Genomic DNA, 23352 nt, shown 5'->3' with positions numbered 1-23352 from the left:
TTCGCAGGGCATTTTGACATCCTGGTAAATGCTTAGTTGTAACACCAGTGGCCTGCACCATATTGTGGAAAACTGTTAAAATGCATAATGGGTAATTTTTTTCAAAGAAAGTACTGTTGTTAAATGGGTGGGTGGGAAGGTAGGGGGAATGAGAAGTTAAATTTTGAAGTGAATGTGTTCAAACAAAAGATTTAGATAATTGCATCTGTTACTTTAGTTTCATAGGCTTAAATTCTAGTACGCAATTAAATATTGGGCAAAATTGCACTTGACTAATTTTTGAAAAGAAAATAATTTATTCTGTCATGAAATAAAACTAGGCTTTGTGTATGGTTAAACTGTAAATCATGTTTACAAAATACTGTAATTTTCAGGAAATCACTGTATTAGGAATGTGCAATGACTTATATAAATAAAAGCCATTTTAAAACTGTTCGCGGCTTGTGTTCTAATTTTTTTCCCCCCTTTTTTATTTCTGTTCTTGCCTCTGTGTCTGAACGGGCATGTCTGTGCATTTCTTGGTTACTGCGGGAGCAGACAGAGAGCCGGGCACAGTAAGTACCAACATTCCTGCTAATGTTTCCACTTCTACATAACGTAATAACCAGACCTTGCATTGTTTGTTTTGCTTTTTAGTCAGTTTCATGATACTGGGCATATGTGTTTTCTGTTAAGATATCTCCTGGTTTATGCAGAACACCAACCCATTTGTTTGGAGGACTGTATGAATCAGGTTTGTTTCTGAGAAGAATGATTTTGCGGAAGCTTGAATTTTAGTTTGCTTATTGGGGTGGGGGGGAAGCTGCAAATCAAACAGAAGGTTGACTGCAACTTAAAGTATAACATTATTAGTCAAAGTTAAGGTTTTTTTTTCTGTAGGATTTTCAGGAATTAAGAGTTGCAGAACAGGTGAGAAATTTAAAATTCATGTGTTGTGACCGTGTTTGGCCCTAGGACTGTCTTTAACTGAATCTGTTTAAGCTGTACTAATGTCTTTACTGCTTAATTTGTGCTTCAGGTGTAACTTCCATAGCAGTATTTTTTTCCCCTTTAGACATAAGCTGTAATAGCATTGGTCTAAAACAATCTAATCTGAAAACCAGCCAAAGAAATACTTTGTTACAACTTTTTATACTGTTGTGTTTTCAGTGATATTGCTATATTAATCTGTTGGAGGTGGGCATGTGCAACTTTCACATCATTTCAAGTAGCAAACCTAATTCTGCTTGTTGATGTCATAAGTGAATTTGGGATCTGTTTTGTTTCTTTTTCTCGATTAGAAAAAACAAGAACTAGGAAAAGTTCGAGTGATGTTAGTCAAGTGCAGGATTCTCAACCACTTTTCCCTAAGAGCTAAGGAAGGGGGTTTGCAGTGCGTGTCTGTGCACACACACGTGCGGATGTGGGAGTGATGGCTTTGTGTTTTGCTTTGGTTGTTACGTCTCCTGTCCTTGTTCTCTTCCCATCCTCCTCTGCCTTGTGCATCATGTACTTTGCTAATGGGTTTTTGGGTTTAAAATCAGATGCTATACAGCGTTGTGAAATTCAGACTGTGAATTCATCTTGTAGCTGAGAGTAGTTCTCGCCTATGGAAGAAGAACTTCAAAAACTAAACCTGGCTTTTGTGTTGTGGGAGATTTGCAGTATCACTTGCTTAGTTTACTATATATGTCATTTTTATTTAATTAAATACATAAAATTGTCGCTGCAGTTACTTCTGTCTCCATGTGTGTAACTCATGATTGCTTGGTTATTACCTGTAGTAGGTTTTTTTTATGCTGGGTTTACCACTGAGTAACCTTTAAACAACCTGAGGCTTTATTTCACAAAAGACCTTTGCCATAGGGATATATTGCGTTGACGTTACTACACCGTGGTGGCCATAGTTTCTTTTTGGTCCCAGCAGAGAGTAATACTTCATAATTCAATTAAAGTTTAATAGCTGAATACAGGTGAACTCCAACTTGAAAATTGTTTAAATACAGTGTTGCATTAGAGTCTTGGCTTAACAGTAAATGATAGCTTCAATGAAAGAATCATAATTCAAGTGATAGTCAAGTTCAAATTTGTGGCTAAAATGATCATCTGGGAATGATTTGCTCTTTGAACTTCCGTAATTATCTTCTATTTTTAATGGATTTTTTTTTTAAATATATTTTTAAGGATAATATAAAATTGGTCACAAGTACGCAAGTCATACAGGCAGGTCTGTTTAATTAGTACATGTGGTTCCGACTGAGCAGTAGGCTCTTATTCTGCACATTAGTTTGTAACATCTGGGTCACCAAGATAAGATCAATTTGATTTTCAGAGTAACATTTGAAGTGTAATTGTGCTGCCAGAAATCCTTGACAAAGGGTTGCTTTCATCATCCAAGACACCAAAACCCATGCTCTTTGTTACCTAAATTAACAGTGGTATTTGGTTTTACTGTGCAGTTTTACAGTATGATTTCCATCAAATATGTCTAGTGTGACCTTCCAGTATCATCAGTAGAGGCTGACAGCTTTAAATGTGCAAGTTTGAAAGATTAAAATTTAACACTTGCTTATTTAGTTTTAAATGGAGGGGTTTTTACATAACTTTGAGTTAAAGCATATTGTGGCATATTATTTGAGCATATTCATTTTTAAATGAGATCTGGTTTTACTTTTTTTAAAGTTTCCTTAGACAAATGCACAGTCATGAGCTTTGTATTTTGTATGTTTAGACATACTTCATAAAGCAGTGAGGTTAATGCATTTATAAAGGAATATAAAGATGCAGTGATTTCATTATTCTTGATTGTGATCAGTGTCCATTTTAGCTACTTTTGATATATCTAAATGGCAAGGGCTATGTTTTTCTTTTTTATATTAAAGTTTCAAGAAGTAAAATGAAAGGAAGTTCTTTGTAAATCCATGTTTGTGAAATATATAACGTTTAAGTTAGTAGTATACTTCATACATGAACTGCTAAAATTATTTGGTCAAAATTAAATTAGAGGGCTACGTGGATAATGGCACGTGAGTTTTGGCTGATGTAACTGTAACCACCCAAAACTGAGTCATGTTATTGTGGGAACGCAGGCATCCCTACTATTGTGACAGTCTGGCAGGTAACAAAGCCAGGCAAAGTAAGTTTTGCAACCGAAGCTTAATAAAGTTTTGGGAGTCATCAATACGAAAGAACTTTGAAGTCCACATTTTTTTCTCTAGGGAACATACTAGCAACATTTTTCAAACTCATCTTAGGTGTTCGTTTCTCACTTGTCTTCCCTCTGTTCTAGTATCCTGTTTAGACAGTATAGAAATTCAAATGTTCTGAAGTGCTCTGTAGTATCAGTAATAATTTGTAGACAGTGAAATCTGACTTCATTATATGCTTGGGTTTTACATTACATTGGTGTTTATCTTTTGTCCTCATGAAAAACATTGAACTTGTTTTCTGAGATTTAGGAAGTAAGATTTCTTTTTTCCCTTTTTTTGCCTTCATTGTTAAGCATAAATGTTGCTATTGTTTTAAAAAGCAAATGCTCTTAATGCAGAAAAATACTCTTGTGTTGTTAGGTCTCTGTCCTATTCTTTCCCTCCCAGTCTTGGAGGAAGGGGTCATGCACAATTGACTGGTACTTTTTGGTTGATATTGTATGCAAACCGTTTTTGTTTTGAGTTTTAATTCTTTTAAATAAGAGGGAAATCATAAAAGGAGTTCTATGAAAATGTAGGGTATTCTTCAGTATAGCACATGTATGCTTCTTGGCTTTTGTGAAGAAAGTATTATTTTCCATTATATAGCTTGTAATCGAAAAACTTTAATTTCTTTAATCAGTTATATATTTTATTTGCTGTGTCGACTTAAAAATAAGTTAAATCTTACAGTCTTTATGGATGCAAACCACAAATTAGCTTCAGCAGGAGTTGCTCGCACGGAAGAGCTGTGGGATGCTGCATTGCAGTTTAGTTTGTAGCTGACAAAAAGCAGCATGAGGCTGATGATGAAGGACAGGAGGATTGGGGTGTTCTCATATAAATTTTTATGGATACCCTGATTCTGACAAACATTAGGTAGAAAATGCTGAAATCAACCTTATCCTCTGTTAATGTCTCCCAGTTACAGAATCAATGTGGAGAGTGATTCAAATTCATTTAGGCTTCTAGATTTCCATGTTCTTAATATGAACATACCAGTCTAAATACAACTTACAATGGTGGGTGAAAAAAGGGTGAAGTCAGTAGCTTTTCGTCACCGGTAATTTAAATGAAAACCCCCTGACTTTGTAAGTCAACTTTTGGGTTGGTGAGGTGTGTTTGCAAGAAGCGTATTGAATGAATGGAAGTTAATGATTCTTGAGTTGAACAACTTTGAGTGCAATCTTCTTGTGCCTTGCTCGGCGGGTGGTTAAGTGCTAGTTATTCCTATCAGTGAGTCGTGGGACCGCTGATCAACTAATGTTTTGGTTGTAGATGCCAGAATTGATCCTGTTTTGCCTGCTCAACAAGGGATTGCCTTTGTGCCTGCCTACATATGGATATCCGTAGGTAGCACTTGTGCATGGTGCGGCGGTGCGGGTCCAGCGTAGTGGTTAAATAAACACAGCCACCCTGCTTGGTGATACCGGGAAGGGCCGGCTCTCAGCCGCAGTAACTGGCTGCAGCGGCAGGCGGGTGCAGTTGGTTTGGGATGCACAGTTGGTTTGGGAGTCAGTGAGTGGCCAAGCACAGAGCAAGTGTGTGCCCGCCTGTCTTTCAAGGAGAGGGGAGCAGGGGGGGTACAGAGTCCAGCACTAGGGGAAATAGATCTTAATTGGGACCAGGTGTAGTTGAACCATGAGCACAGATGCGATGTAAATACTGTTGTTTAATTGCCGTAATGATCAGCATAAAGTTAATTGTCAGTTCTGTATGTTCTAGTGAGTTGTCTGTGCTGTATTATTATTATTATAACTGGGGCTAAATGAGATACTGTGGGCTCTCAGCCTGTACCTCTGGCACACATACTTGTGGTTTGGAAGTAGTTCCTATGGGGAACGGCATGGCAGTTGAAGAAGTGCATTTGAATAATGTGCGTTATATTCCTAATAGGGAACCTGCCTTCTCTCTGTGCATCACGACTGGGTTTTCGTTTCACATTTGCTGCCGGTGGTTTCACTGTTTAACTTTTGCTGGCAGCAAAGTTGCTTTAGGATCCCAAGTTGCCTGTTAAGCAGCCCTTATGCAGTCTGGTAACTCTGACAGGAAGCAGTGCTACATTAGGCTTTTTTTTTTTTTTCTTCTTTAGGGACTTATTTGAAGGAAAGGGATTAATGTGAATAAATTTTGAATTATTGGAAGAAAAAGAAAACATTTACATAAAATTGATTTTGACCATTTGTTCTGATCTGAGATTCATGATTTACAGATGTTGCATTGGTAATCCCTAATAAATTGAACTCCTAGTATGAAAGCAAGGATTATCCTCAATTATGCATCTAGTCTGTTGAAATTAAGACAAAATGAAAACTGGTGTCATGCAGTTTCTCTTTAGGAAATCAACTATGCATGTGTGTATATATATATATTTGCCCTTTTTGTACAAACTGATTATTACTGAAGATCAATCCCAATGGAAAATTTCAGTAGTATTAAAAAAAATTGTACAAATATTATAGCTAAAAATAAAAAAACCCCACCTTCTCCTACTTTTGAAAATAAGTCTGATGTTAGTAGGCCTGGTGGAAAAAGTAAATGGATTATTTTTGTTAAAGGGAAGATAAGGAGAACTTGTATGATTGTGAAGCTGTTGCTGCTATGTCCTAGCTAATCCTATGCTTAATAGCGAACATGTAGCAAATATAAACTCTGCCAGAGCTGAAATGAGGAAAGGTGGCTTGTGGTAGGCTGTCCTCACTGTTCGCTGTTAACAGTATGTCGGTAAGAGATGTCACCAGCCCAAGGCTTATATGATCATCTCTTTCCCAGTTCTTGTTTGTATTTGCATTTATTTCCTTGTTACTTTAGTGTTCTGGATCTACCATATGCACAGCTTAAAAAGATGCATATTTTCATATTGTTGAATGAAGTATTATGCAATTGGTGGTTTGAATTATGGTAGTAGGTTACAGTAGCAAGCTATTTTTTCATCAGAAGTTATACTTACCTGAGTTTAGTCACGGTTGTTAGAACTTCCATGTACTCCTAAGCTAAACAAAACAGTAACTTTTAAATTATTGAGTTTACTGGTAAATTTTGCCAGAGTAGCAGCACGATCTTATTTGCAACTGCCACTATAGCTAGTGTGAAATAAGCGGCTCTACAACAGCTTCTGGCATGGATGCTCTACTTCCAGGGAATGGTGCTTTTAAATGAATGTGGTGAGTTAGAGAAAGGCAGTGTAAATAGGACCACAGGGGAGACGCTTTGCAGAATAGGCTTGTGAGGACCATAGATTATTGTTATAATTATATGTTTATGTGATAAGTAAGCCATCAGCCTTTTAAGGAAAAATCAAATCTAATTATCTTTGTTTGGCTTGCAGCACACAGTGGGAGCTAGGTGTACCTAGGAGTTCCTAAGTACATAGTATGAATGTAGTATTGAAATTCTGCAAGACAAACTGTACAGAATATTGTCAGCATTGTCTAGGTAGACTTCACATTAAACCAGAAAAATTTATCAGCCGTTGTAGTTAACACATATTTGATGCCAGAATTTGCAAGCTGTTCCCTACATTTCTGTGTAGCAACTTCAAATAGCAGGGTTGCTAATTTTTCCCAGCTGCTGCCCCTTTGCACCTTTCTGTTATTCACACTTGATTTTAGCAATTTAAAATGAGAAGCTGAGTCTATTCACTCTACTACATTTGCCTTAATTTTTTTTATTCTAAGCTCTTCAGTACTAAAAATAGATTTTTTTAAATGATTTTTGTTAGGGGAAGTATCTCTTAACTGAAAGACGTTCCTCCTTAAGAGAAGACATTTGCAGTACTGAAACATGTGGTCAAGTTTCAATTGATACCCTGCTTCTTAAGATGTTTCTACTGCTACAGACATGATGGAGTCAATATTAAAATGCTGAAGATGAGTTTTAATGTTTTTCAAACTAGTGAATGCTTGAGGTTGTGTGCATCTGGGAAGAGACGAGGGGTTAAATTCAGACTCTGTCAAGGCAATTAGTTCAGTGATCCAACAAGCCCATCTTTTAGCTGCAAAACATTGCAGTAAAGACATTATTTTGAGCTTCTTTATACTGAATTTCCTTAGACCCTCCTATATGCTTTATGTAAGCCCCTTGGCATTTGTTTAGCTTGAATAGTCATGAATAAAAGAGCTTAGAGTTGCCTTTAAAGTGCAGCTTCTGAAGTAGGAAAAAGAGGATTCAGATTGCCTTATGTACCCTGTTTGGTTTTCCTTCTCCTTGGGACTAAACATTAATGTCTGAACGAAACCTCTGTGATGTCCTCAGGTTTTTAAAGGGGAAGCCATTCAGTGCACAGTTCACTGGCTATTAGTGTATGTTTATGATATATTAAGAGTAAATATATGTGTCTCGGGTAGATCTAAGTATTTCCTTTGTGGGCTTACACTTCAATCATAGTATATATGTCGGTATTAGGTCTGCTCTTGTGGGAGACGTGTATGCGTGTAAATACGTATTTACTTATATATTTATGTAAGCATATATTTATTTATGTAAGCATGTACTCGGCTTTTAGGAACTAGGCTTACCAGGTCTTTGTGAAAGGAGATTTTTTTCTCAACTCATTCAGTATTGTTCACAGCATTAACACATCACTGAACAAATTGCCCTCTTGCATATGCTAATCCTGCACTTAAAAGAACTCATTGTAACACGTTTTAATGCTTTAGCTGGAACGGAGATGGAGATGGGAATCGCAGGCATGTCAAATTGTCATGTGACTGAAAAATGTCTAAAATGCCTTTCTCTTTGGGTCAACAGTTTGTACTTAGCATAACTTAGCATGAATGAGAGCAGTCCATGTAGTTTGAGGAAAAGATTAGCCTTTGCTTGTCTTTTGTGTGTGTGTGTGTGTTGGCCTTAGTTTTTCAGATCGAGTCTGATTAAACAACACTTTAGCCTTAATTTCACACTAGTAGTGAATGTTATGCTGGAAGTAAAAATATTTGATCTTTGTTTGCCATACATTTGTTGAAGGCATCCAACTGTAGTTTACCGCAGCAAACAAATGATTACTGCATAACCTTATTTGGTAAATATTTGTTATTTTAAGAGTTAAAGGCAAGTTACCATATATCTATCCATGCCTGCAGATGTAGAGATACCAAAGCCTCATGTATTTATGATGGTCTAGAAGTAAGCAATCAATCAGATCATATTGAGTAAATCTCTTTTATATGGGATCTGTATATTAAAAAATAAATAAAAACATCATTGTTACCTGCTCATGAATAAACAGCAAGCCTGCTTCTCCTAAACAATAAATTCAGTTGAATTAGTTAAATAGATGGTGACTGACAAGTGAACTAAACTTTTGATAAGTTGAACGATAAAAAGCCAAGCTTCTTAGAATGCATGTAGCTGTACATGTTTGCCTGGAGGACTTTGAGTTGAATTAAATGGAATGAAAGATTATGTAGGTATCACATTTCTAAAGCATCTATCACCTCCAATTTGAGTTTTTAAGTATATATGAAGGAATTTTGAAAGGAATTTTTGATTGACCTTGGTTTTTGTCTTTACAGAGTAATTCTCTGTTGGTCCCGGACAGTCTGCGAAGCACAGATAAACGCAGGAATGGCCCTGAATATGCCAATGACATCAAAAAGAGAAAGGTGGATGATAAGGATTCCAGCCACTATGTAAGCAAATCTGTGTCAAAGAAATGATTAATTTATTTGCACACACTGTGCTTGTATGAGGAGTAAAGGAGCTGTGAAGAGCAAGGCAATGTGTTTCCTATGGCTGATGTAGTACATGAATATTTGTGCCAGAGAGACCATTATTCATGTTGTGGGAAGAGCAGTGACTCAATAGTTCGGGCTATTGTCAAGTAATACTCCTCATCAGGGAATAATGAGCCTGGAGTAGCTGTATGGGATTCTCAAGTGTTCTGGGGCAAGAGATCCTTTCTGGACTGCTCTAAAACCTGCAGGTTTGTTTGGAACGGAGGATTTTGTTGATTTGGGGGTGGTGGGTGAGTAGTATGTTTTTCTGATACTAGCTATTACTATTACCGTGTTGAGTATATAATTACCATTGCAAACTGCATATGTTATGAGGCTGTACGAACTTTCTAAAGATTGCTTTCAGCTGATACGGCAATTTCAGCACAAAGCAAATTGATATACAAAAAAGTTCACAGTTTGTGTTCTGCATTTTTGACTAGCTTGCTTGTTGCTTGGTTTCAAAGAGACACTACAGTGCAACAGTGTGACATACGTGAACCTCAGAAGGTTCACGTAGGGTTTCCACTTCAAGTCTAAACGCTCAGCCAAATCACAGGATGATACTTGAACAGGCTTTAGAGACTACAACTGGTGTGAAAGCGTACTGAAAAGCAGCACTTAAGTCTAACAGAAGATATTATTCTTTGACATAGTAACAATGTGGTAAATTGTCTGGTTTGTATGAATCCGATCACTAATTACTTCCTGGTTACTGAAATCCAAGAGAAAATCAAGTGCCACTTTATTTCCTCAGTAGTTGGCAGGGTAACTTCTTTCCACTTGGACCCAGAATATCTCTGAGCAGCTATGGGATATCCCCGGAGCTAGTGACAGTGGATGGGGTTACTTTCCCCTTTCTGCATGTTGTGGTGTTGTAGTACTGTTACTGTTTTGCAAGTTGTATTTTCACCACTTTCTAGTAATCTTGTTTTGATTACGGAAGAGTTTGGCAAACTTCCCCATGTTACTCCCTCAACTTTGAGGGTTTGATATTCCATGGGCATTTTTCATTTTAAATATTTGAAGATAAAGCATTCTTAAGCTACATTTGATACAAAAAAAAAAAAAAAGGAAGAAAAAGCTTGACTTGTTTTTCTTCTATTACTACTGGAAAGAAATAGAAAGGATATTATTGCACTGCAGAAGCAGTTTGTTTTAATCCACACTTTAAATGTGGCGTTCTGTTTGCTGTTCACTTGAAATGGATTTTACAGATAAAGGTAGCATCAAAATAAAGAATTGAGCAAAACAAGGATATTTGGAAGTTCCAGATTTATTCTAATTTGGAAGATCTGTCTTTTTAAAGGTTTCCTGATTCTGCAAACACAGAGCTGCTGATTTAGAGCTCATTTTAGATAAGGCCCTTGTAGGGACAAGGAAGTGCTGCTTTTGTAGGAAAGGAGATAAATGAATTGTAAGAATTGTTGCTTTTGGAAATAAGATGCAAAATTTGACTTCGAACTGATTTTCATGTTAGGACCTGTATGTTTTCAACTTGTGGATTTGTTAGTGAGGAGAATCTTCTGATATTAATAGTACCTATAGGAGATGCCTTTCACAGTCCCAGTAAATTTCTGTTTCTCAAGATGACAAAGTCAATGGAGTGCACTTAGTCATTGCTTGGCAGCTATTTTTGCCCTCCTCAGGGGTGCTATTTCTGGTGAACAAGTGTCCCATCTACTGTGCTCCCACACGTGCAAATGTGTTCTAACCTATTCTTGCCTTCTGGGTGCTTCATACTTTTCAAGAGGTGGCAGATAAATGGTGCTGAAGCTTTCCTGTTCCTTCTCCTTCTGCACCCTTTGGTTGGACAGCTTTCTGAGTGGCAAAGAGAGCCACCATTCTGTCTTCAGTGGCACTCTTGGGTCCCTACATGTCTGCAGTATTTCTTGGAGCAATATTCAGCTGCTAAAGCAGAGGGGAAAGGTTGAAACTACCTGTTAGGGGTTTTTTTGTTTGTTTTGGTTTGGGGTCTTTTTGTTGTGTGGTTTTTTGTTTTGTTTTGTTTTAAATAAATTATGGCCTGAAGTGAGAGGAAGGAACTGGTGTTTTACTTTCTGTCTGCCAATGTTAAGTTTGATAGCCCAGACACTTTGAAAGGAAGAGATGGGGCAGAGTTTGAGCGATCTTGTACGTCTGTTTGCCTAGAAACTTTTTAACTAAAAGTATTGTTATTGAAAATATCAAACTTGGCCCCACAAAAATTTTAAGTTTGTCATTAATTTGATTTTTTTTTTTTGGGGGGGTGGGGGACGGGATGTTTTTGAGTCAAGACTCACCTTCTGATTGAACTACCATGGTGCACTGTGGAAATCACTAGATGACTGTCTATCATAGAATGGGTCTGCTGGGGCATCCCAGCCCATTTTAGAGACAGGGACCAGGAAGCACTTGAGTAACCTAACAGCTATTGTGAGGCAGTAGAGCAGCTCAGGTGAACACAGATTTATGTGAAACAGTCAAAATGCAGCTTGACAAGCCACAATAAAACATTTCCATTTAGGAATGTCAAAGTATTTTTGCTTTGTTAGGCATAAATGTTGAAATGCCTTGGCATTTCTGAAGCTTTTTCTTCCCCAGAACTTTCCATTTCAAAACGTCCTTTCTGGAAGAGGAGAATAATTATCCAATTACTTTGAGGAAGTTGATTCATCAAACAAATGCCAAAAAGCTCCAGGTTTTTGAGATCTGTTTTTTTCTTCAGGTGTGCACAAGCAGTGATTTTTGTAAGATTAATGAGTAAGATTAGTATATGCAAAGAGAAACTCATTCTGTTAGGAGTAGTGATAACACTGTTTACGACGGTAATAAGGAGGGGTTTTGGACCATCTTGCCCTGATGGTGAGACCACCACCTTTCAACTAGTTCTACGTTATTTGGGTTTTATTATTGAAGCAGAAATAAGGTGTTGTGTTCCTGTTTTCATTGTTTTCCCTATTGCTAATAAGTTAATGAAAGGCTGTTTGCTTTTTGTTTAGGACAAACAAAAAATGTCTGAGTAGATGCGTAGTCTTTCTCTCTGGGCTCTTAATGTACTAATTGAAATGAACACTATATTTATTTATTTTTAATAGGACAGTGATGGGGACAAGAGTGACGATAACTTGGTTGTAGATGTATCCAATGAGGTAACTTTTTTCATTTTTGTAGTCTTGACATTTGCCCAAAGGTTAAAGGAAAAGTGCATTTAGATGTTAGAAGAAAAAGATTCCTCTGTGTGGATATGTTAAAATATTCACAACATCTCCTTTTTGTTAGTACTGCAGTTACTATGTCTTCTTCTGAGCTTTATCTGATTGCCCTCTCAGCTTTTCCTTCTGCTGCTTTGTCCAGGTCTGTTCCCTCTGCGGTCATGTTCTGATGCTTCACAGCTGCTCTGTAGTGGAGAGAGTTGTGGTGAGATGCAGGTGGAGAGCTGAGGTTTTCAAACTACTGTCTTCAAATGAAAAAGGAAGACAATACCTAACCTTGTATTTAACAGTAGGAGTATTATTAAAACCATTTTTGGTACCTTAAAAATTACGAGTATTTTAATGTGCTATGTTAAAGACAGCATTTTCCAGAAATGTTTGGCTTTTAGAATGAAGTCAGAATGAAGTCAGTCAGTTCACAAGATTTTCCAGAGGTTGTAGCCACTTTTCTTTTCTCCAAGGCAGAGATTTGGCAGTGGCATCAAGGTGAAGGGATGGGCCTTTCCTGTTCTTCATCTTTTATTTCATACAACAAAGAGATTTGGGAAGCCTCAGTATGGTAGCAAGGTGGTTCTGCTCTGTGAAAAGCACAGGGAGAGAAGCTGACAGAGAAGTGTCTTCAGCAGCTCCGAGTGTCCAAATGATGTCAGCCGAGTAGAAAAATGGGGGGCCAACTAGGGATTTTCGTAATCCTTTCAGAAGCCCTACTTACAATGAAACTGTTCAATAATCAATCAGTAGACTTAGTTACCTCTTGTGAGGGCTGCTTCCTTCCTGCCGCTATTCTCATTAGCCAAAGGAACATGGAGAACCTGCAGAGCTCTGATGGCATTGTAGCTTGCTGGGTTGGCTATTTCAGGTTAAAGTAAATGCAGAGAGTTCCTCTGGAAGAGAGAAAAATAATTACCTGAGAGGTGATTTCAGTTTTCCTCTACATTTAAGTAGTGAGGCAATTGCAGACGGTATTTAGAAAGAAGTGACAGATACTATGGCGTATAAAACATGCGTCTTTATCTCTTCTTCTGAAGATAGAGATGAGCAAGGTTGGTATGGCCTAAAAGAGATTATTGAAATGTTTGTTTTCACTAGCAGCGCGTGGAGAACGTACATGGGAAAAACAGCGTAAACTTACTGCAATTACTGTTGGTCTTGCTCTCATCACGTGTCGTGCACACTTGCCTTAGTTTGTACTTAGGAATGTTTAGATTGCAAGCTCTATGCTTGGAAACAGTTTATGATTACCTGTAGTGTAAAATAAAACCAGATTGCTTACTATATGAACTTACTTATGTCTCTAAATTGATGAAGGGATTTCAGCTTTTTTTTCTATAGAGATAACAAAATGGCTTGTCACTTGAACTTACTGCTTAAATTCTTCTAGTTTTTTTCCCATAGAGTCCTTAGTGGTGTTTGTGTACCAACCCATGACGCCGTTCTGTGCTGTTCTTCCCTTCCCATTGTTTTAGGATCCTTCTTCCCCAAGGGCAAGTCCCACTCATTCGCCACGTGAAAATGGCATAGATAAAACCCGCCTGCTGAAGAAAGACGCCTCTAGCAGTCCAGCATCTACGGCCTCTTCAGGAAGTTCCACTTCCCTCAAGTCCAAAGAAATGAGTCTGGTGGGTAGAAGTCTGATGTCCAGATGTTACTCTTTCTCGTAAAGTGTAACTCTCCATTCTCCTGCAACTACTTGTGTCAGAAAGTACACGGCTTTAAACATTTGAAGCTGAAATAGACTACTGTGTTTCCAGACCTATATATGGTATTATTCAGCTTTCCTCCTCAGCAATATTTTCTGCATCATTTTGATTTCTCTCATTTCCTACATCTCTGTCAAATGAGTTGCAAATATGTTACAAAGTACAAGAGTCACTTAAGCATTGTTGATTTTTTCTTGAGCAATAGCTGATGGTTTAACATAGTCTGTATATAGTTACTAAGAAGTTCTCCATGCTTTTGTTAAACTTTTCTAAATAAGCTGTTACTTTTTGAAAACTTCTCCTGCAGTATCACTACTAATTGGATCAGATTCTCTGTAGCTGTTGCGTCATGATTTTTTGATGCTATCAACTGTCGTGGCATTTTGTACTTAGATTTGCTGCATCCAATAATAATTCAGACAGTAATGATTTCAAGCTAAAATAATTTGGTGATGCATACTGTATTGTCCTGAAAAAAAAATTAGCTCGGGCTTTTTTTTTTTTCTTCATGCCAATGGAAGAAGGAAAAATAACTTTCTGCGATTCTTTTCTTATTTTAATTTTGGCAGCAATCAAAAAGGTCAGCATTTCTCTCTCACAAGTTAATGTTGTCAGCATTGCGTGGATTTATGAAAATTGGCTGAGGGACTAGGTAGTAGGTGCCCAGCATCCCAGCTGCTGTTGTGATAAATTGTATAATATGGCCTGGATTAAAAATAATACTCATTTAATTTGTTTAATGATACCAGCATGAAAAAGCCAGCACGCCTGTTCTGAAATCCAGCACACCGACTCCTCGAAGTGATGTGCCAACTCCAGGCACTAGTGCTACTCCAGGACTTCGTCCAGGCCTTGGCAAGCCTCCAACAATGGACCCTCTGGTTAACCAGGCTGGTAATGCATTACCTCACATGCTTTTATGGTTCCAAAATTAATCTTTTTTTACATATGTAGTTCTGTGCAAATGTTAACTAAATGTATTGCTTTGTTCTTGATATCAAGAGAGGGCTTGATGAGAAGCAGATGTTTGGATTATTAAGAGTTTGAATATCTTTCTATCTCTTATCCTTCTTTGTTTACTTTTGTCTTTATCTTTTTTGAAATAATCCAGAGACCGAATGCAATATAAAAAGACTTCTCAGAAGTTTCTGGTACTTACTCTGAATGCAATCTTTTCTCCAGCTCTTTGTCTGAGTCTACTAATATTTGCTGCAGTGTAAATCTTGACAAATGCAGGGGGAAGTTTACTTTTGCTATTCAGGCTGGTACAGCACAGTTGCTTCAGACATGAGCTGTGTAAACCATATCTGTCAGCTTTACTGCTTAATTTGGCAAAGGAGAGATTAATGTAAACATGGAAATATTACAGAAATGGAAATAGGTAATGCTAGAAGAGATTGTTAGCAGTAATCAGCCAGTTCAGACTTCAGTAGATCTTATTTACGCTGAGTGAATTAAGAGGTGTTGGTACTGATAAATTGTGGCAATGTTTCTTAGCAGTGTAGGTATGTCAGAGGGGAAGGTTAGGTATTGTAGGCGGAAAAAACGGCTGTTTCCTTCCCTGTATGCAGGAATATATAAATAAAGCTACCCGACTTCATTATTCCATAGCTGCAGGTTTGCGGACACCATTGGCAGTACCAGGACCGTACCCTGCTCCGTTTGGAATGGTACCTCATGCTGGCATGAATGGAGAGTTAACCAGTCCAGGGGCAGCCTATGCCAGTCTGCACAATATGTCACCCCAGATGAGTGCTGCTGCTGCTGCAGCTGCCGTGGTTGCCTATGGAAGATCTCCTATGGTAGGCAATACGTTGCATGCAATCTCAGTCATGTGAGTTGTGGTTCACTGAGAAGAGCTACATGCTTCATTTGGCACTGTTGAATTCCCAAGTTATAACAGTGCCAGAGGCTTGACAGCTTCACTGTGTGTTTCACTTTGCTGAGTGGCTGGAGAAACAAATTTGCACCTTGAAAACAAAAAATCTCAGTGTTTTTATGTATGTTTCCTTTTTTTCTTCACCTTCATCAGTGCTTTGCCCAATCAATAAATGTAAAAAAACTATTTTATGCTTTAATTGAAAAAGGTAGTTTTGGTAGCTACGAAGTATTTCATTGGTGCTGTGGACATGTGCTTTTTTTCTTGCTGAACAAGATGTGTGTTTCATACAGACGTACTAAATTAATCTTGAAGCATGTAGAAGTCTTTTTATCTATGTCCTTGTATTTTGTTTGTTGTGGAAATCAACATGAGAAGTTGGTCGATACGTATCTTGGAGCTCTGTGATAAGGTGTGTTAAGAATAATTGCTGTTGGGGTGCAGTAAGAAAACGGAGCCATAGTAGTTATAGCTGCTGTCATGCAGAATAACCTAGAGGCCTGATTCTGCAAACATGAGCTTGGTGGCAGCTTTATTCATAGACAGACTTACCTATGTGTAAATTTGCAAGACTGGATGGAAGCTTGTCATCTTCTCATTCTTGCAGGTATGGCTACTTTTTTCAAACCGGTAAACAGGGCTTTTACGTGAAAAAGTAGAAATTCTAAGTGGCATATGCACTCCTTATAGCAATAAGAATTTTAACTCAGGTATAGTGTTCAGAAGAAAAACTAAGTCTGTTCGGTCCAGAATTTCTGTTTGGATTATTTCATGTACATATTTATTCAAGCTATAAAAGTTTAGTGGACTTGCAGTATGTAAAGAGAGCGTAGTATACTTAAGCTGTGGACAAATTTGTCTGCACCCTGCGTGAGAGATCCCTCGGCTGATGTGCCCACGCGGTGCGGCGCGGTGCGGAGCCACGCTGAGATCCCAGCTGGGGCATGAAGCTGCTGTCCAGCGCCGCGCTGTGCCGGCACGGGTACGTGCCGGCTGCGCCAGAGCTAAGGAGCGCTGCCGCGGCTGCGTGCCGACACACCGCCCACTCTGATTCCAGGGCTGGGGCTGTGCTAACACAGGGGTATTTGTGTTATGCTCAGTGGTGTGAATGCATAATACACGTTATTGGTTTCGTATTTGCATATGAATGATTCTAGCAGAAGCATGCCGAGGGAACGCATCTTCTTCCCCAAACCCCCAGGAAGGGGCGTGTACTTAGCTAGTACTGTGGGTAAAAGCTGCATTTTGGTTAAATGCGTAATATCTTAGGGGTGAAGAAAAGGGGCTTGCTGAATGAGAAATTGCAAGTGTGAGATTAATTCATTTTTCCTTGTCAGGTTGGGTTTGATCCTCCTCCTCACATGAGAGTACCTGGAATCCCTCCAAATCTAGCAGGGATTCCTGGGGGAAAACCGTAAGTAACTTTTAACATTTTGGTAACATCTGCAATATCTAGAGGGAATGAAACTATCTTGTGTCAGTGAACAAGAATTCTGAAGGGGCTAGTGTCTGGTTGTTCCGAGGAGATTGGTTTAGACTACATATCCCAAAACAGGTGTGCATATACCTATTTCCAGGGAAAAGCTGTTGAAGGTATACTTTAAGGTTTTTTATTTCCTCCTTTCTACGGGAAGTTAAGGAAACTACAAACTGGTAAACAGTTGTAAAACGTGTAAGATAAAGACATATTGAAACTAAACTTTGTATTATATTGAGTGTAAATGTGTAGTGTAAACTCACAGACTCCTGGTCTGGCACCTGTTTTATCAGGCATGAGAGTCTGCAACCGTTGATCACAATGGGTATCTGAAGCACTTATTTTAGCAACTGGTGCACACCTTGCGTAATGGAGCAAGGTCTTCAAAATGTCTGTGTAAGCGTGCAGCTGGAGAGCAAAAGGATGATGAAGCAGTTGTGCAGCAGGTGGTGCATAGACGTAGGATAGCTTTCACAACAGGTTCTTTTTATTTAAAAGTTTTTATTTATTGACGAAGAGGTGGTTAAATAAAATACTTCTGTGATGCTGTGGCTTATTAGTGTCACAATAAAATAAAGTCACCAAAACAGCATACATCATTTTTTTTTCCGTAATTTGGCTTTGGTAGACTGTTGAGACTGAGATTAGCTGTAAGCATGCATGACCCTTAAAAAATGTGTTTTTCTGGACAATTAAGCCTATGCAGGTACAAACAAAGCACAGACTGCAAATTTGACTAATCTGTTTTCTTGGAGAGAGTTTTCTGACACTCTGTTAGAACCTATTCTTTGTCCCTTCACACTTCACTTTCAGTCTTTTCTTTCAACGGAAAGTTGCAGTTAGACGAGTTTCTCTTTATCTAGGTACTTGCATAATTTTGAAAGTCACTTAACACTGCTGACGCTGGGTGTTCCTTTTACATACTGTCTTCTTTACCAATCTATCATGGTTTAATTTTCCTATTTGCAGCTTCAGGAAAAATTCAGAAACTATTACTTTTAGGATACTGTCTAAGTTATGTAAGACACACTGTGGTGAAAGTTCTATAGACACACGTTTCTATTTGCCTTCGTCTTGAACTCCTGGTAATAGCTAGTGATACGTTGGTCATGCCCACATCCTTAAAAGTACACCAGTTTACAGGCAAAAGAGTGTATTTTCTTTTATTCTTTTCCCATAACAGTAGGAAAGCAGCAGACTTAGATTAGGAAAGCCGTCCTGAATGTGTTTTCGTTGTTACCCACCATGCTTCTGAGAACAGACTTAGCTATCTGTTGGCAGTGTGAGAAACCTGTTAAATCTTGAATTTGAAAAGTTGGTGGTATGTTGACAAGATTACTGAAGTGAGGGCTCAGTGAGTTGGTGTTATGTATCAGATGGTGGTATATTTAAATTTAGTACAGTAAGGAACAGGCTTTGTTCTCAAAACATTCTTTTATTAAGGGTCAGACTCATTCTTGCTGACTTTAGTAGAATTTGGCATACTTATATAAAACATTTTTGGAGATTGTATAATCCAGTGACTGTAAGTTTTTACTTTTAAACAAGTATATTCATAAGCTTTCAATGACTTATTCCATTAGTAATGCCTGGCAATATTTTATATTATAAGCCCTGAAAACCTACTTTTGTTCAGTCAGAAATTTTCTGTGGCTCGGTTCTAGTTGTTACACTATTCCAGGCACAAAAGCAGTGCATGCATGCTGCTATACTTTGTATCCTGGTATTTCATAGCTAAATTAAAGTCTGTGTGGTTGCGTGTGGGTTTTTTACATCTTTTTATTTAGTGTTTTCAGCACTTTATTCGCAGTACTTCGTAGATAGCCTACTTTGGCACATGCTCCCTACTCTCCACTTGATTTGATGTTTTTTTGTGGTCCTGTTGCTTGGACTGAGCCAGTCATTTCCTCCTGTGTGACTCCTTTGTTTATCTTTATTGTAAGTGGGGCAAACCCAAAATTCCATGAACTGATCTGTTAATCCTTCCATTGACAGCTTTAGAACGATCTCTTGTTTTAGTCTTGGCTACAGGTAGCTAGACGCTGTCTGCTACCGGCAGCATCTTAGAGTATCTCTTACCTACATTGGGCAAGTCTCCTGTATTTTCCGTACGAGGTACATGGGTTATATAATCATGCAAACTAGTGGAGTGATCCTGGTTTATTTTAAAAATCTGCCTTTTTCCTACAGTGCAGTTAAGGTGCCACATCAAATTTGTTTTATGAGATGTGGAATTTTATCCTGAGTCTTGTTGCAAGTGGTACAGAGAATTTTCAAATTGAACTGTTGAACCCCCAGCTATACATGTATGCTCACGGCTGCACATTTTTATCAATGGTTATGTTGAGACTGTTTTTTTCACCCAGCCCTGCTTCCAAGAGAAGCAGGGTGAAAATTAAGTTCCTTTCTTTCCAAAGCAATGATATTTCTGATAGCACCCAGTTTTCTTTAACCCGTGTGTATTCTGAGATCTGTTAATGACTAGCTTGTTAGTAAAATTAGTAGCCTCTTAAGAACCCACTCCTACTTGTCCATCTGTTTTTATCAAGGAGCTGTGTCTGGAAAGCTTGTCTTTTGCTTGCCTTGTTTTGTAACTTGATTAAATGTAAATCTTTACTACCATCTTTGTATGTTCCTGAATGTGAATCTTTTAGTTTTGCTCTTTGCAGAGTCTAACCTCGTTAGCAGTGGTACAGATGTACTTGGGAAATTGGGTAGCAATCTAGAAAGTCAAAATGTCTTCAGCAATTTCTTAATTATACAAATGAACTATACCTTGCATTTGGTGGGAGGTTGTGTTGGGTTTTGGGGTTTTCTTGATAAATTATTTCCTATGCTGCATTTCATATTTTTCATATTACTTTGATATTTTGGTGTACAAACACGTGATCTTATATTAGCTGTTTTCTCTCTTAAACTGTTTGTAGTTCAGTAATTCATTTTATGGACAAGGACTTGACATGAATGTGTATGAAATAAGTTTTCATATTCTTGGTTTCAAAGTTGATTCCTATCAGTAGATTATTTTTTTCTTAGCAGCTTTTCTGGTTTTGGTTGGGGTTTATTTTGGGGAATGGGGTATTTTTTCCTTCCAGGTTGCCTTGAGCCATCACCTAATCAATAATTATCTTTGTCTTAGGTTGGGGGTAGGAAAACAGTACTAGTTTTGGACATGAACATGTGGTGTTTTGAGTCATGCTCTCTGTTGTTTTGATACATTTAACTATGTCCTGGACTATAAGGTTTTGGTGTGTTGTTGTAATCATGTTTTTTCCTTTGCATAGCCTTTCTAACAAAGTACTTATTTAGCTCTTAGTCTTCTATAGCTGCTAATGTTGTTGAGGATTTCTCCTTGATGTGAACCATACCTTCTAGTAGTTGGATTGTGCACTGAACACAGATTTTCAAGCCCAGTGGTAAGATTTGTGTCCATAGTATCGCTTCCCTGCTGTCTAAAATTGTGAATTAATGGTAGCATTGTGGACAAATGTATTCCTCAGTATTTTTTTTCAAATGTGGTTTTAATTGAAGCATGAGATGTTATACAGAGACACCAGAAAATGCTGAAAATACATTTTTCTCATTTTAGTAGGAAAGGGAAATTTCATGTGGTAAATGTTAACTCTTTCAACTTCTAGTTATAAGCTGACTTCTCTTTGTGTTTTTAGAAAAGAATAACATACTGTTCTGGAATTGCCCAAGGCAAAAGTTAAAATATTTCAGTTCTCCTGATCTTCATACTTGTTCAATGAATGTACAATGAGGAAAACTTTAAAGGAAGGCTAATTTTATTATATTCTAGAATAACAAGTTGTTTTTTCCCCCCTTTGTATCTCTGGATAGAATTATTTGATGACATGTGTGAAGTTAAAGATTTTGTTATTTCTGTATAAATACCTTTATCCTTATTTCTTGGCATTTTGTCCTATATAATGAAACACCATACTCAGATATTCACTGTTTGTTGTGATAACTACAACTAAAAAGAAGCTGGAGTACAAAGAAGAGCTCGAAGTAAAATACAGTCATCAGTAGAAGGAACTGTCTGCTTTTGTGTTTTGCCATTGGGTTATTTTTGTGCAAGTTAAGGAATTCTGTTTGAATTGGAGGGATGAAGTGGAAGCTTTTTTCCTTTTTCCTTTTTTTTTTTTCCTTTAAGGCATGCTACTTTAAGTAGGCAGGAATTGCATCCATTATATCGGTCTGAATACTTAAGAGTAGCTGGCAGTTAGGTAGTTTAGTTGATTTGCCATGTTCTTGAGCAGTGAATTAATTATTCTGAACTCTCCTCAGCATGGCAGATGATACTTACGTATTGTATACTTATTTGATACCTATGTGGAAATTGGAGGGCCGTAATTACTGGATTTAAGCTGAGAAACTGTGTTGTATTAATATCACCTACTATGCTGTGATATATAGGAACTCTGCAGGTTCTCAGTGCTGCTTTGACACTGATGAGGAGTCTTTGGATACAATAGATCACAAGAATGTTTTTGTTATTCAGAAATAATATAATAAGAAGTGACAGTATACTGTTTCTCAGGACTCTTTGCTAAATAAAAGGCATGCAAATTTGTCTTGTAACTGTTCTTTTCATAGTATGCAATTAATTACAAGTGTATATTTACATATTAATTGATATATACTCAGCTTGTTTCCTATTCAATTGTAATTGCATTGTATAAGAATAACTTTTTCTTTGTTCGCTGTGATTGTTAGCCCAACATGAGGAAGGGCTATCTTAATGCTAATGGTCATTTCACCAAAGATGGATAATCATGGAACCCACACATTTCATAGAGGCAGCATGCTGTGAGTGAGACAAAAATCCATGATCATCATGAAGCTGAGCAGCAATTTCTGGCATACACTGTCAGTTCACAAAAATCATTGTAAAAGAACGAAAATGTGCATTGCATTTTTGCAGTGTTATGGAATTCAGATGTCAGTAGCAATTTGTTGAGGAGAAAGATGGGTGGTCAAGGGGTGCCTGTCAAGAAATACCTTGAGCTTTAGGGAACTCAAGAATTTACCAAATTTTACTGAATATTGACTCTTAAGATGGGACAACCAAAATGCTTGTCATTTTTGAGAATTCAGCCTGTGAATATATCTAGCGCATTAAAAATTGAGTCATTTCTTAATCATATGTAAGTACACCTACAGCTTTGTAGGTGTGGCACTGGAAGTACAGTCCTCCCCAGAAGCAGTCAAGGTGACCTGATGGAGAGGTAGCCAAGAACGACAGCGACTGAGCTGCAAAAAGTCATTTGCTCTGCTGTCTCCAGCACTGTGCTCTTCTGGAGATGGAAGCTTTCCTTGTCTAGGGAGTGTCAGTCTTGCAAATGATGCAAGTTTTTTCAAAGTTAAAAGGTATGGGTAATGAAAAGTTATACCGTAATACCTAGTTAGGTACAAGTTACTAGACCCCCATATGTATGCTGACAGTGGTGATGTTAGCATGACATGCCACACATCTTCAAGCAGACGGGAACGTTTACTGTTTCGTGTGCTTGTCTTGGCAGGGGCAGAGGGATTTGGCAATGTGTAGCCATCCATGTCTTTACACAGTGGATTGTTGATAACTTGCACTGTAGAAAAAGCTGTCTTGGCTTGCTGGTCTGTTTGTTAGGCCCTCAAACTCAGTCATCCTGTCTTGGAAGCAAATGCCTGCTCATGATGATAAAAAAGAGGGACTACTTTTATGGTCTATATAACCACACTTTAAACACGAGCATACTGGTAAAATTCTACGTGATTAAAAGTACACTGGGTAAGTCTCTGGCATTTCAGAGCAGAAGAGTCATCGTAATTCTACAGTATGCATGAAGCACTTGAAAAATGTTCCTATTATCTTCCTCCCACCCTATCTCAGCAAGAACTGAGAAGCTGTGTGTATGCACAGAAGCATTTCAAAACACCAATTATTTAGGTATTTTGAATTGAATAGAACATTTACGCTGTAACCTTCCATTAAAATAATCACATACAAGTGGATTATTCATCTTAAACATGCTGGAAAACATTGCTTAATACTTGCTTAATTGTTTTTCTTCTGTCCATGATAAAAGCAAGGGCAGGCTGAGACTTCAAAGTTGTGCAGTTCTGTGTACTCTTACTGCTCACAAATGTTCTGCAGCTGACTTTGATCTGGAGGCCAGGATGGGGCCCAGCTTTTCAGCCTCTTAAGTGCTGTGTGACTCTTTAGTTGGATTCAG

General features: G+C 37.9%; 1 protein-coding gene across 4 annotated transcripts in view; it reads left to right on the top strand.

The window, feature by feature from the left end:
* LOC129199284 (transducin-like enhancer protein 1) overlaps window positions 1-23352 on the top strand; it is an 81648-nt gene that overhangs the window by 43287 nt on the left and 15009 nt on the right. For all 4 annotated transcript variants that reach the window (XM_054809526.1, XM_054809525.1, XM_054809524.1 and 1 more), the window contains exons 8-14: window positions 538-554; window positions 8681-8797; window positions 11959-12012; window positions 13542-13694; window positions 14525-14669; window positions 15387-15577; window positions 16992-17068. In XM_054809526.1, coding sequence (XP_054665501.1) covers window positions 538-554; window positions 8681-8797; window positions 11959-12012; window positions 13542-13694; window positions 14525-14669; window positions 15387-15577; window positions 16992-17068 — 754 coding nt within the window. The remainder of the gene's footprint in view (window positions 1-537; window positions 555-8680; window positions 8798-11958; window positions 12013-13541; window positions 13695-14524; window positions 14670-15386; window positions 15578-16991; window positions 17069-23352) is intronic.

The sequence above is a fragment of the Grus americana genome, chromosome Z, assembly GCF_028858705.1.
Source record: "Grus americana isolate bGruAme1 chromosome Z, bGruAme1.mat, whole genome shotgun sequence".
Taxonomy (NCBI): Eukaryota; Metazoa; Chordata; class Aves; order Gruiformes; family Gruidae; genus Grus; species Grus americana.
The sequence above is the reverse complement of the archived record's forward strand: the minus strand, read 5'-3'. Positions and strand labels throughout refer to the sequence as shown.